The 14,769-nt window shown below is 37.7% G+C and overlaps 2 protein-coding genes across 8 annotated transcripts in view; both read left to right on the top strand.

The window, feature by feature from the left end:
- Gm20498 (predicted gene 20498) overlaps positions 1–14,769 on the top strand; it is a 174,060-nt gene that overhangs the window by 47,563 nt on the left and 111,728 nt on the right. The window contains exons 4-6 of one of the 2 annotated variants that reach the window (NM_001309847.1): positions 4,347–4,418; positions 10,700–10,762; positions 12,998–14,746. In NM_001309847.1, the coding sequence (NP_001296776.1) occupies positions 4,347–4,418; positions 10,700–10,762; positions 12,998–13,114 (252 nt within the window). In that variant the 3' untranslated portion in view covers positions 13,115–14,746. Of the gene's footprint in view, positions 1–4,346; positions 4,419–10,699; positions 10,763–12,997; positions 14,747–14,769 lie in introns of those variants that run through there. The other variant, NM_001309848.1, reaches the window with a different exon arrangement.
- Cox16 (cytochrome c oxidase assembly protein 16) overlaps positions 212–14,769 on the top strand; it is a 126,286-nt gene continuing 111,728 nt past the window's right edge. For 2 of the 6 annotated variants that reach the window (NM_001309809.2, NM_001309810.2), the window contains exons 1-3: positions 212–452; positions 4,347–4,418; positions 10,700–10,762. In NM_001309809.2, coding sequence (NP_001296738.1) covers positions 384–452; positions 4,347–4,418; positions 10,700–10,762 — 204 coding nt within the window. In that variant the 5' untranslated portion in view covers positions 212–383. Of the gene's footprint in view, positions 453–497; positions 584–4,346; positions 4,419–10,699; positions 10,763–12,997; positions 14,747–14,769 lie in introns of those variants that run through there. The other 4 variants (NM_001309808.1, NM_025461.6, NR_132134.1 and 1 more) reach the window with 4 other exon arrangements.

The raw sequence follows: 14,769 nt of genomic DNA, 5'->3' as shown, positions 1-14,769 counted from the left end.
GCCACGACTTAAAATGTGTTCATTAACCTGGTGCTACTTGTGCATTAGCTTAAAAACCAACCCCGCCCTTTATCTGAGTTTCTTGAGTCGCAGAAGTCAAGATCCAGAATATGCGAATTACAGATTTTCCAAATCGAAAAACCCAATTGCACCCGGCGTATCCTGAGGTCACGGAACCAGAGCTCAGAAGCCTCGACTTCCGGGGGAGGGAGGAAGCAGAAGTGCGTTAAGGCCAATCGTTTCCGTTTGCCTCGGGGAGGCTTATCAGGCGTGGACCTGGCACCCAAAGCCTGCGCTGAGTCTACAACTTCGCCTGAGACGTGTTGCGGGCCGCGCTGGGCTCGCTCTGGAAGCGGCTGACTAAGCAGGCCGCACCTTCTGCCATGATTGCGCCCGCTGTGTTGCGAGCTCTGCGTAAGAACAAGACTCTACGCTATGGAGTTCCCATGTTGGTGAGCGGCTGTGACGGGAGCAGGGGCTGCGAGTCCGGAAGGGGCGGGCCCTCTTTGGCTGAGTGGCGTATTGGTGCTGTCTTTCGGATACTGCTGACTAGGGGGTCTGTGGGAGCCACCGGAGCTTTGAGGTTTTTGTTTTTGTTTTTAAGTTCACGCTCAAAAGTGTACCTCGGGTCCCGCCATCCCCCACCCCCCGTTTCCTTTCCCTTCGTGAACGCGCGTGTTACTATCCCCGTTTTACAGTACCTTTCCTGGGTTAAATGTTGAGATTTTGCAAGAAGACTAATCAAATGTCTTCTTTAATAATTACATTCATTTGTAGTAATTATGTTCATAATTTGTTGTTTGATCATTGTTAAGTTAATTTGCTTTAGCATATTACGATATAAAAGAAAATAAACAAAAACTTTTAAAAATACAAGACATTTTTCTTGGTGTGGTTCTTGGCACGTGTGAAGTGCCTTTTGTATTTAAGCACTGCTAAAAGAAAGGTTGATTTTAGAAACGTAATATGTTTTTTTAAGTCGTCTTTGATGTGTCTGGATCTTGTTTTGATAATTAGGGAACTCTGCAATCTGCTTTAAGAGTTTTGGGGTAAGCGTTCGTTTTTATAAAATGACAGCAATTTACAAGGCATATATAAATTTTTTTATTTCTGCAAGTTCCTCTGCCGTTCAAAATCACGGATGTTGCTACTGACTTACCATTTATCACTATGGGAGTCAATTTGATTTTCTTTCAAAATTATAAAAGTCAAGATGTTATGGAAAGAAAAAAAAAATCTCAGGGCTAGGCTTTCTATGTAGACTTAGCACCCTGCCCTATTTTCGGGGCTACCCAGCAGGAAAGAGGCTCCTTTACAAATGGAAATTCCTTTCTTGGTCAGTTTTTAAATGGTCCTATCAGTCTTATGAAGGCACACTCTGGAACTCTGTCTAGAAAAAACTCTTAAGCCTAATTTATTTTACAGATGCCCTTCCAGAAGTTAAGCAAAGAGCACTTTCTATGCCCAATTTGAGAAATCCTCCTCTGAGTTCTGGGTTTCTCCTCTTCTGTTTTATAACGCGCGCGCGCGCACACACACACACACACACGCGCGCGCGCGCGCGCGCGTGCACACACACACACAGCTAGCTAGTCGTTCATTTCTGTTTGCTTTATGCACATACATGTGTGCAAAATAGCATTCTTTTTTATTTAAAATTACTATATAGATTTAATAGATAAGCACTGTGTTTACACCCTTTTCATCCCTACCTCTCCCCCGCCAACTTCTCCTGTGATTCCTTTCTCCCTTTCAGTTTTATGACTTTTAAAAATTAAAATTGTTACATGTTAATTATATATATGTGTGTATATATATAAAATTATATATTATATGTATGTATAAAAGCAGCCATTTTGATTTAGTCTTATGTATCCCAAATAGCATTTTTTTTAAAAGTAGCTAAGAATATTTTATATGTATAATTGTTAAATACAAATTTTTATTGTGGCTGCTGTTTACCTAGAAATCATGGTGGTTAATGAAGGGCCCTAAAACCTAAGAGGTGAATCTCTAGATTGCAAGAGAGGAAACAAGAGGAGAGAATGTTCTTAGAAGAAAAGCATATGGCCCATTTTTCTGATGCAGAAACCCTTTCAGAGAGCAGAGCAGTTCCTCTAATTGAGCCACTAATCTAGTGAACAGAGACTCTAAATCTAATGTTGTTTTTTTGATGATTTTTTTGTTTTGTTTTACTTTTCACCCTTCAACCTGTGTACATGTGCAAGCGTGTGCGCATGCAGGGACACGCAGCACAGGTGCTCTCCCCGTTTCTTACCTTCTGAGTTTATCTAGTTTTTTTTTTTTTTTTTTCATTTTCTTTTTGTCAGAAGTTTTAAAGTTACAACAGTGGAGTTTTGTTGCTTTTATGAACCTCAAATTTTAAATTTCTATTTTATGTTTTTACACTCTTTCTATTTAATTATTTAAGTAGTGATATGGATATCAAGCTTTTTGCTCCTAATTGGCTTAGCTTATTCATCTCTGATGTGAGGATTATAGCCAGCTCACTCTTGGGTAAAATAGCAGTAGCAGTTTGGAAGCTCTCTGAAAGGGTTTCTTCATACAGAAAAATGGGTCATATGCTGCAAGACTCCTTTATAATTTGTTAAGAAAATAAAAGGCAGTGTTTACAAATGTCCAATTTTGTAAAGTCATGAAGTTGAAAGAAATTCTACACAGACAAGGCCAGAGTTTTATTCCCAGGTGTACCCTATGTAGTTATAGTATTAGAAACTCAAGGGAGGAGAGAGGTGGTTCCCTGATTAAGAGTACTTGCTGCTCTTTCAGAGGACTAGAGTTTCCCAGCAGCTGTATCTGGCTGCTCGTGACTGCTTGTAACTCTAGCTCCATGGTACCTGATGTCCTCTTCTGATCTCCACAGTCACCCGCATGTACTGGCACATCAATAGACACATACGTGCACATGTACACGTAAGCGTGCATGTATGGTTGCATGCACAAATACTAAATAAATCTTAAAATTAAAACTTCAAGCAAAACAGATTTTACTGATTCTGTGTGATCAAAGAAGACTCATGAATCAAACAGCACTCAAAACTCAAAGAGGTTTCAAGAGTTCTGTCCTGTTACATCGGCAGGAAATATTTATAGACAAAACAAAACAAGACAAAACCAACCAAACAAACAAAACTAAAAAAATAACTTAATTGGATAGACATTTTTTTTTTTTGACTTGGTTTGATCAGTTAGTTAACAAATGGCATTTCTGTTGGTTTACCTTCTAAGGTTACATACATCTCTAAAGGGATTTAAGTAGAGACAGGTCCACTCCAAACTATATAACAGTAGGCAATCATTTAGTTGGGTGTGTTTTTATTTCCTTTTGAGTTTGGAAGCAGGGGAATCGGAAGTTCAAGGCACATACCAAGTTGAGGGTCATCTTGGTTAATGAGACCCTGTGCCTTAGTTGGTTTCTATTGCTGTGAGGAGATACCATGACCATGTATGGCAACTCTTACAAAGACAAACATTTAGTTGGGGCTGGCTGACAGTTTCAGAGGTTCAGTCCATTGCCTTCATGGCGAGGAGCACAGTGGCATGCAGGCAAACATGCTGCTGGGGAAATAATTGGAGAATTCGACTTCTAGACCTTCAGGCAGCAGGAAGAGAGAGCCTTCTAGGCTCTGACACCTCAAAGATCATCCCCAGTGTGATACTTCTCCATCAAGGCCACACCTCCTAATCCTTTCAAACCTTGTGAATCTCTGATAACTAAGCATTCAAATATATGAGCCCTTGGGGGCCATTCTTATTCAAATCACCGCACTCTGTCTCAAAAAAAAAAAAAAAGTAAACAAGAAAAGTCAAATACATATGTAGTATTGATTTATGACATCAGTTACAATCTTATAATTTTTCCAGGATAGTATAGTGGCCTCCCTTTCTGACATTTCACTTGCTGCATCTTGTCTGTTGTTTAAAAAAAAAAAAAAAAAAAAAAAGAGAAAAATCTCATGGATTATTTCAGATGCAAGTAATTCAAATGGCATTTATTGCAATATATTATCATTGTTGTACTTTATTACTAGTTATTGTTGCTAATCTTATTGTGCCTATTTTGAAAATTAAACTTTGCTATATGTATTTATGTATAGAAAGAAAACAGTGTATTTAGGGTTTAATATTTGTTCAGGTTTCAGGTGTCACTAGAATGCATTTGAAGGTAACCCCCACCACATTTACTTTTAAGAAAATGAGTAATAATTTTCTAGGAAATATAATCTATAGGTTGTTTATATGCTGTCTAAGGCATTGTTTAACTGAATGTAGCTAGTCAGAGTTGACCTTCTAGTTCATGTAGCTATTCCCTTCCTTTGTTTCAGTTGCTGGTTGTTGGAGGTTCTTTTGGTCTTCGTGAATTTTCACAAATCCGGTACGATGCTGTGACAATTAAGGTAAGAACTATAATTGGTGTTTGGCTTGTGTAGGAGAATTTCATGCTCATTTCACTTAGCAATTTTAATCTGTTTTGTCTTGCAAACCCAATAGCTGGTCTTTGCACCTTTTCTTGTTTAGAGTATCACTAATGTGAGTCCGTGCAAGTGAATCATATGAAGCATTCAGGAAAAGGTCTCTGTATTTACTTGTAACATTGTTGTTTCTCTCCCCAAATATTCTCAGACGTAGTTGTTTTTGGATTCTTATGGAATTTAAGAACACAGTTTTCCTCTCTAATTATAAATGAGCTATTCTATTGTAACTGCCAGTGATGTTATAAGTATATTGCCATTTCTCATTGGTAATTGATACTAAAATAAAATATTTTATTATAAATGAAGACACCTATCTTTTTTTATAGCATCTGTATTATTGTAGGAGTGAGTATACTAGGACCTCCATTTTACAGGTGTGGAAAAAAAGGTCCAGACAGCTATACTATCCTGCGTATAGTAATGTGTGTACACCGGACAGAGCTAGGATTTGTACCCTCTGTAATTACACTTTCACTCTTAAATTTGTGCTGTCTGTTACATAAGATGTCTGGTTTATTAACTGAGAAATGTCTTGTAATTTGGGGAGAGGGAACACATACCTGATAGTTGAAGACTTTTCTAAATAATATATAATGTACCATTATATGCTGGAACAAGTATTGTTCACTGTGGTAGTGGACTCTCCATTGCTGTATCCCCACCAGGTACTACATACTGCTAAGTATGTAGTTTAAGTACATGTGAATAGGACAGTCTTTGATTTGCCTATCTATCTTGTGCTTTGTAACAAGAGAGTTTAGCTTAATATTTAATGTAAATATTGTGACCCTATTTTCAAGACCAGATAATGAAAATAAGAATAATCATAATAATAGTGCTGATATGATCCAGACATCACTAGAAAAGAAAACTAAGTAATCCTGTTACTTTAAGGACAGATGAAAAGGGCACATGCAACTAGAGTAGGGAGTTAAATAACCAAAACAGCAGACTGCACAATATGCAAAAAGAAGTTGCAGTTGGTTATATTGGATATGGGGATGAAAACACATAAGAAGACTGAATCCCACATGTCCAGGAAGAAACAGTCAAGTACTTACAAATCAATCCTAAATTGGTTCATCTTAAAACAGGGTAGTAAATGCTGAGTTAGCTTGTGCATACACCCCACTTACTTATCATATTATTTATTTGACTGATCTACAAAATTTATTAAAATTCCATTTTCTTTATGAGGTGGAACTAAATATAGTGGTGACCAACAGGGGAAGATCTGATACTAGACATGTTTTTGTCTAGCAGGAACACAGTTGGCCTTGTTCAGTCTTATCAAGGGTCTAGCTTTCTATTATTTTATACACAGTGATTCCCTGGCCTGTGAATCAAACTGAGTGGTAGAGTACTTGCCTACCATCCAGCAAGCCATGGGTTTGACCTCCAGCACAATGAGGGAGGGGAGAGGAATTGATATTGAGTGATGGAAGCAGGAAATGGTTTCCTTAACTCTTAGGTACTCTAATGTGGAAAAAAAAACCCTGGAGTTTCAAACTGTCATTTGGATTCTTTGAGGATTTTAAGCAAAACCATGGGATACATAAAACAAAAGATCAATGTTTTAGAAAAAAGTTTTTTGTTTGTTTTTACCTCAGTTTTCTTTCTGCTTCCTACATGGGACTTTAAGATTTATAAAGTGTACTATTGAACTATGCCTAAGTTCATGAGCTATAGGAGCTGTAGAGTGTACTATTAAACTATGTGTAAGTTCATGGCCTATATGTACTGCAGAAAATACTCTTAATCTGCACTTAACCCTTTTTGTGTATATACTCATCCCTGGATTCTCTCTGCTGTTTTACCTTCTAATTACTAAATCTGTCTTTTGTTATGATGAGTTTCTTACTAACCCTGTTCTTTTTTTTTTTTTTTTTTAAATTGACAATGTCTTTTGCCTTACAGAAGCTTTGCAATTTTATGAGGTCCTTATCGATTCTTATTTAAAAATTTTTTTTGTTAGATATTTTCTTCATTTATATTTCAAATGCTATCCCAAAAGTCCCCTATACCCTCCCCCCACCCTGTTTCCCTATCCACCCACTCCCACTTCTTGGCCCTGGCGTTCCCCTGTACTGAGGCATATAAAGTTTGCACGACCAATGGGCCTCTCTTTCCACTAATGGCCAACTAGGCCATCTTCTGATACATATGCAGCTAGAGACACGAGCTCTGGGGGTACTGGTTAGTTCATATTGTTGTTCAGCTAGAGACACGAGCTCTGGGGTACTGGTTAGTTCATATTGTTGTTCAGCTAGAGACACGAGCTCTGGGGTACTGGTTAGTTCATATTGTTGTTCTACCTGTAGGGTTTCAGACCCCTTCAGCTCCTTGGGTACTTTCTCTAGCTCCTCCATTGGGGTCCCTGTGTTCTATCCTATAGCTGACTGTGAGCATCCACTTCTGTGTTTGCCAGACAATGGCATAGCCTCACAAGAGATAGCTATATAACTTTGTGATTTAGTACATATTTTTTACTTCTAAACTGTTCACTTAATTCTTTTATTATGTATTTCAGTACTCTAGAGAAATTTTTCATAGTGCCATATTTTATCCATTTTTTGGGGGTAACAAACACTTTGTGAATCATAATTACTTAAAAGTCCCATCTCCCATAAGGGTATAATTATCCATTTTCTTCATTTTTTACTATATGATTTTATCTTTGAATATGCCTTATAATTATTTTCACCTAAATATTAATTATTGTTTGTAGGTGGCTGTAAAGGTTCTAGGTGATATTGTTTTCCTTCAGAAACAGTTCATCATTTTTTTTCTTGGCAGGCAGAGTGGGGTCTGGTGCCCTTAACACTTGGGCATGAGCTGGGTCCTGGCTTAGTTGGAATTACAGTTAGCTTTAGTGTGTCTCAGCTTATTCCTTATTCTTTAGACCTGACTTTATATGACTTTTAATTAGTATGCCAAGAAATTCAGCTGTACTTTTCAGAGATTTTCAGCTTAGCTCTATATTTTTATTTTATGGAGTTTAGAATTTAGGAATTTAATAATTACTAATTTAGTAATAATAATTTAGTAATTCCTTTGGGAGAGATAAACCCTGTCACTTGTCATTTGCTTTCTGCTTTTGTCTTTGCAGCCCTAGGTGATGATTTTCCTAATCCCCAGTATCAACATCTTCCTGCTTTCCAAACTTGGCTCCTCTTCTTTTTAAATTAACATATAAACTGTACAAAGTAACATTCTTCATTATGACATTTCCATACATGTATGTAATGTGCTTTGATAATATTCTTTTCACTTGTCATAGTTTGGGTTTTATTCTTGTGAAGAGACATCTTGACTAAGGCAACTCTTACAAAGGACAACATTCAATTGGGGCTGGCTTATAGTTTCAGAGGTTTAGTCCATTATCATTATGGCTGGAAGCATAACAGTGAGTAGTCAGAAATGGTGCTGGAGGATCTGAGAGTTCTACATCTTGATACAAAGGCAGCCAGGAGAGGACTCTCTTTCACATTGGATGGAGCTTGAGCATAGGACCTTAAAGCCCATACCCAAAGTGACACAATTCCTCCAACAAGGCCACACCTCCTAATAGTGCCACTTCCTGTGGGCCAACCATATTCAAACCACCACACTCCTAGTACCCTTTCTTATCTCTCACTTCTTCCTTTCTTCATTCTCAACACACATTTCTTTTTTTTTTTTTTTTTTTTTTTTTTTCCAGACAGGGTTTCTCTGTGTAGCCCTGGCTGTCCTGGAACTCACTCTGTAGACCAGGTTGGCCTCAAACTTAGAGATTCGCCTGCCTCTGCCTCCCAAGTGCTGGGATTAAAGGCATGCGCCACCACGCTCGACCCCAATGCACATTTCTAATAATCCTTTTACTTTCTTTCCTTATTTATTTATTTATTTATTTTTATAAATTTCATACATGAGCACAAACATGATATAGCTGGCTGTAACGCTAATAACACTTAGTTATGATTCTATACTTGTTCCAGGCTTGGCAAGTGCAGTGGAGGGAAAATGACTTTCAACTCCAATTCTCAGCTCTAAGGAAACCCTAAACTGAAGACTTAATTGAGCTATTTTATTTTATTTTATTTTATTTTATTTTATTTTATGTATTTATTTATTTTGTTTTAAATCTCACTTTGAATAGAAAATAGAAGCGTGAGAAGATAGCTTAGGGAAGTGTTATTCAATAGGATAGTATTTGCTGATAAGGCAGAAATGGCACATGACCAATACTGATATAATTCTGGAAGCTCAGGTACATATGTGTGGGATTTTTTTTTTAAAGATTTACTTTATTTATTATATGTGAGTACACTGTAGCTATATTCAGACACACCAGAAGAGAGTGTCAGATCTCATTACAGATGGTTGTGAGCCACCATGTGGTTGCTGAGATTTTAACTCAGGACCTTCAGAAGAGCAGTCAGTGCTCTCAACTGCTGAGCCATCTCTCCAGCCCCATGAGTTGGGATTTTTAGATCTACTTGTTATAATTTATCCTTTTTTGATTTATCACATTTGTCTCTACCATACATCATTCTAGTGGAATTCTGGGATTAAACCCCTGGCTCATCACTTTGTTCATAGGCTCTGTTAAGTCACTCATACTCAGTGAGTCTATGTTCTGTGTCTTGTTTATTTCACCAACATTCCTTTTTTTTATTTTTTTGTAACACACATGTAATAGACATGAGTTTCAGTGTGCCACTATGGAACTCTAAATTTCTTTGTTGGGTTTTTTTTTTTTTTTTTTTTTTTTGAGACAGGGTTTCTCTGTGTAGCCCTGGCTGTCCTGGAACTCATTTTGTAGACCAGGCTGATCTCGAACTCAGAAATCTGCCTGCCTCTGCCTCCCGAGTGCTGGGATTAAAGGCGTGTGCCACCACGCCCGGCTGGAACTCTAAATTTCTAACTCTTTATTTGGTCTATGGAAAAGGTTCTTTTATTTTCAAGTGCATTATATAGCAATATTTTAAATATTTCTGTACTACAAAATCTACATTAGCAGTAGGTGAATACTGCTGCCTCTGGAGGCAGAGGGCCAATGTTTAATACCAACACAAGTATCTGTCACAAGTTATTCAACTTGGTGTATCCTGCTTTCTATACACATAGTAGATGATGGAATTTATGTCTATCTAATAGGTTTTGTGAGCATTAAACAGTATATGTACATGCCAAATGCCTAGTAAACAATTCCTAGTGTAGATCAGTGTCTGGAGTTATGTATTAGTTTTCACTATGCATTAATTATTATAGTTGATATTAGAGATTTTGACATATGCTTTAAATTGGATGAATTTTCTTATCTATTTTTTTCTATGATTTTGTTTGTTTGTTTGTTTGTTTGGGTAGGGACTCATTGTGTCCTTTGCTGGCCTAGGACTCATGAGAGCAGGCTGATCTCAGATTCATAGAGATCTTCTATTTCTACCTCCTTTGTGCTGGGATTAAAGGCATGAGCCACCAGGCTCAGCTCTCCTATGACTTTTTTTTTTTTTTTTTGGAGATTATATAATCTTTCTCTCTTTTTTATTGGTTATTTTATTTATTTACATTTCAAATGTTTTCCCCCTTCCTGTTCTCCCCTCTGCAAATCCCCCATCCTCTAGAGGTGCTCCCCCACCTACCCACCCACTCCTGCCTTACTGCTCTAGCATCCCACTACACTGGGGCATCAAGCCTCCACATTACCAAGGGCCTCCTCTCCAATTCCAGATAAGGCCATCCTATGCTACAAAAGCAGCTGGAGCCATGGGTCCACTCATGTATACTCTTTGGTTGGTGGCTTAGTCCCTGGGAGCTCTGGTGGGGTTGTGGGGGTGGGGGTGGGGAGTCCAGTTAGTTGGTATTGTTGTTCTTCCTATGGGGCTGCAAATCCCTTCAACTTCTTAAGTCCTTCCCCTAACTCTTCCACTGAGGTCCCTGGGCTCAGTCTGATGGTTACTGTGAGTATCTGCATTTATGTTCGTCAGGTGCTAGCAGAGCCTCTCAGGAGACAGCTATACCACGGTCCTGTCAGCTAGCACTTCTTGGCATCAACAAACAGTTTCAGGGTTTGGTGTCCCCAGTTGGGGCATCTCTCTGGATGGCCTTTCCTTTAGTCTCTGCTCTCCTATGACTTTTAAAAGTAAAAAATGAAAAAAAAATAAAGTGAAAAATGAATATAAAAGAATTAAATGATATATGTTCTTTTTTCTTTTCTACAGATTGATCCTGAATTGGAGAAAAAATTGAAAGTGAATAAAATAACTTTAGAGTCAGAGTATGAGGTATAGTATGTTAATATTCTATGTTTTGTAACATTCTCATTAGTCATGACTGGTTCTATTTCTCAAGATATATTAATAGTAAAGAAAAAATAAGTTTAATCTGAGTTTACAGTATTTGGTAAATTATCTTAAATTTGGAACCAGAAGTGCTGGGGAGTAAGTTCTATAGCACCGGGTATTAGACAGTGAGGCTTGAGTCTTGCATAACATTATGTACAGCCTGACATGCAGCCAAACATAAATTTTGTAGATTTTCTACAAGGAGTCTTTCCTGTAAATGGCCCCTAAACACAATATGTTCCCATGACTCTTTCTTGTCAATTTTGTCTCATATCCTAAGAATTATTTTAAATTCTAATAAGCATTTATACTTCAACATATCTGTATAATGGTGATTTTGCTAGGAATGGTAGCACATGTTTGCTATGCCAGTATTTAGGGAGGCCAAGCTTGATAGTTTGTATATGCTCAGCCTAGGGAGTGGCACTATTAGGATGTGTAGCCTCCTAGTAGTTTTTGGAGTAGGTGTGCCTTATTGGAGTAGGTGTATCCCTGTGAGTGTGGGCTTTAAGACCCTCATCCTAGCTGCTTGGAACTCAGTCTTCTCCTAGCAGCCTTCAGATGAAGATATAGAACTTTTAGCTCTTCCTGTACCATGCATGCCAGGACGCTGCCATCCTCCTGCCTTGATAATAATGGACTGAGCCTCTGAACCTGTAAGACAGCCCTGATTAAATGTTGACCTTATAAGAGCTGCCTTGGTCATGGTGTCTGTTCACAGCAGTAAAACCCTAACTAAGACACTAGACACTAGGATTGCTGGTAGTTCAAAGCCAACTTATACTACATAGTGAGTTCAAGGCTAACCTTGGCTATATAAACTCTGTCTCAAAAAACAAACAAAGAAACAAACTAAAAGGCCATTTAGTTCCTTTAGATAAGTAATTCTCAAACTGTGGGTTGTGGCCCCTTAAAGACCACTGGAAATATCAGATATTTACATTACTATTCATAACAGTCCCCAAATTACAGTTAGGAAGTAGCAACAAAAATAATTTTATGATTGAGGGATCACTACAACATGAGAGATTATAATAAAGGGTTGTGGCATTTGGAATGTTAAGAACTGCTGCTTTAGATAGTTTCATAGCCATTCTTGAAAATATTTATGCTAAATTAATAGCACTTTGTACATCCATATATATTTAACATACACTCCTACCTGAAAGAGAAACACTTTCATTTCCTGCTTCCCTGTCCTTTGTTGAAGCCTTGGACTGTTTGCTTGGGGAAGTGAGTGAGCACTGAGCAGGCAGTCAGGGCTGTGAAGGGCTTGTCTGGGAATAGATTTTTCTGTGTAGTTCTTTTAGGAATCATAAAGGTTAATAGCTTTATGAATATAGAGTATTTCATCTTGCCTTTTAGCAACCACTTATAAGAGAGGCAATGCCAAGGTGGCCTGTGCTAATTGGTAAAGATTGTATGGTTCTTCAATAAAAGGGTTAATACTTTGTATCTAAACATCAAGGAAAACATATGCTATTTTCTCCATTTTTGGATATAAATTACCCGTTGATCTCATAGCAATTTTTTTCTTCCCTCAGTTATTTCAGAATAGAAGCAGGTATATAAAAGTGACTATTGAAGAGGTTCAAGGAGCTCTTCTGTCCATCCCTTTTCTCCAGCTTCCCCCCATGCTTGAGACATTTAAGACTAAGGGAAGCTATGGTATATCAGAGTGTAGTTGAATGGTTCTGCCTAGGATAAATACTTTTACTCAGGTTACCAGAGGAGAATGACTTCATTCTGAAGCCCAGTATCATTTCCCAGGTTGCAAAACAAGGCGCTTTGGTTGTTTTCTTCCTTGTGAAGATGCCAGGGTCTACACCTTAGGTCTTCTGTTTTCTACTGTTACTCATACCAGCCTTTCAGCTGTTGCTACACTAGTACAGCTTCACATATACTCCTGTTTTCCCAGTCTCTTTCCTTTCGTTGTGCTCTTAGGAACAGAGTGTAAACTCCTTTTGCCACTATGGGCTTATTAATGTAACGTCTCTCTGTAGCAAGCAAGTAAAGTTCTAAACCCAGGAAGTCCCTGAGGTTGGCTTGGAGTCTATTTGCTGAACTTGTTCTTGAGCCTATTGGGTTTTCCTTGACCTGATCACCACTTAGTGATAACATCACTCAAAGCCACTGGGCTTTTGAACTAATACGCTTAACTTTGTGGCTCTGTAGAAAATAAAGGACTCCACTTTTGAAAACTGGAAGAATATTCGAGGTCCGAGGCCTTGGGAAGATCCTCAACTCCTCCAAGGACGAAACCCAGAAACTCTTAAGCCTAAGACAACCTGACTGTGCTCAATTTTTTGTTTTGTTTTGTTTTTTTCAATGAAATGTTCTCATCTTGATATGTAGGAAGAAGATTCCAGACCTGTGGAAACCTGGATGTGAATAGTATGATGGCAGAAATTTTTGATTAAAAAGTCAAGTATAAGTCTGTATGCTTTTCAGTCTACTTGCAAATGAAAATAGTAGTGTTGAACACACACACACACACACACACACACACACACTCCACTACCAATCTATAAAAAAAATGTGACTACTACTTCCATAACATGCCATGAATTCTACTTTCCTATTACCCACTCATACTCTTTCTAGTCACTGGAATATTTTTGCTATCTCAGTTTGGTTTCTGATGAAAATCATAGGCATAGATCCAGATTTTCCCAATAAAATGGTGACTTTATGTTAAGCTTATAAATAAGTGATCATAATCTAGTAATGGTCTTATATTTTATTCCTAATACTTTATAACTCAGCCTCTGAAACCTGTTCATATGTAGTGCATGATGGTAAGAAGATGTGACATTTTTGTTGAGGTTATGAAAAGGCTGTGTTGTGCAGTAGCATAATCTGGGAGTTGGTTCTAGTTTGTTTGTTAGATCTCCTGTAGTCTGATCCTTAAACAAAATGGTAGGAAAGGTAAGAGTTTTGTTTTTAAAACCAGTAGCTCATTTTCTTCTTTTACTTCTGTTTAGGCAGTCTCAATTCTCTACCTTGTGTAATCTCAGTACTGAATTCTAAATACCTGAAGTTTTAGCTGAAATATTCCCACTATAACTATTCCAAATGATAAAAACACCCCACTTTTCTCTCAATCAATTTTAATTAATTTCAACACATTAGTTTTAGTGATCTTAGAATATTACTTAATGGATAATTACAAACTGACTTCAAAGTTAGTGGCTTAGTTATTTTTCTGTTGCTGTGATAAAACACTGACCAAAAGCAACTTGGAAAATAAAGGGTTTATTTTGCTTACACTCTTAGTCAGGGTAGGAACTCAAGGCAGGGACTGATGCATTGGCCATGGAGGAACATGGCTTCCTGGCTTGCTTCCCATTTCTTCCTCAACTTCCTTTCTTATACGGCCGAGGATCACTCCGGATAGCACCATCTACAATGGGCAGTTCTCCTACATCAATCATTGTTCAGAAAAATTACCTGTAGACTTGCCTACAAAATCATATAGATGTTTTCTGGATTATGATTCCTTCTTCTCAGATGACCCTAGGTTGTATCTATTTGATATGAAAACCAACCATAATAATCTACCCATTGTCAATTTGACACAGCATTTCCTAAGCCACAACCCTTCTTGTTTGTCCATGGTGTCATGCTAATGTCATATGACAGTGTGAAACATTCCAATTTTTAAAAGTCCCATAGTTTTTAAATTTTTCAACACTTTAAGTGTCCAGTTTTCTTTTTATATAGTACCTAATCTCTTTCAAAATACAAAGGCTCTTTAAGTCCCCAAATTTATCTGAAATACTAAAAGTCTCTCTAACTGTGGGCTCCTGTAAGACAAAACAAGAACAAAACTAAAGACAAAGAAGTTAAAGACTTTTTTTTACCCTGGGAGGGAAGAACTAGGGCATGCATAGTCACAATCAAATAAAGTCAAAATCCAAATCCATATTCAACAGTGTTCAAAGTTT

Source organism: Mus musculus, chromosome 12, assembly GCF_000001635.26.
Source record: "Mus musculus strain C57BL/6J chromosome 12, GRCm38.p6 C57BL/6J".
Lineage (NCBI taxonomy): Eukaryota > Metazoa > Chordata > Mammalia > Rodentia > Muridae > Mus > Mus musculus.
The sequence above is the reverse complement of the archived record's forward strand: the minus strand, read 5'-3'. Positions and strand labels throughout refer to the sequence as shown.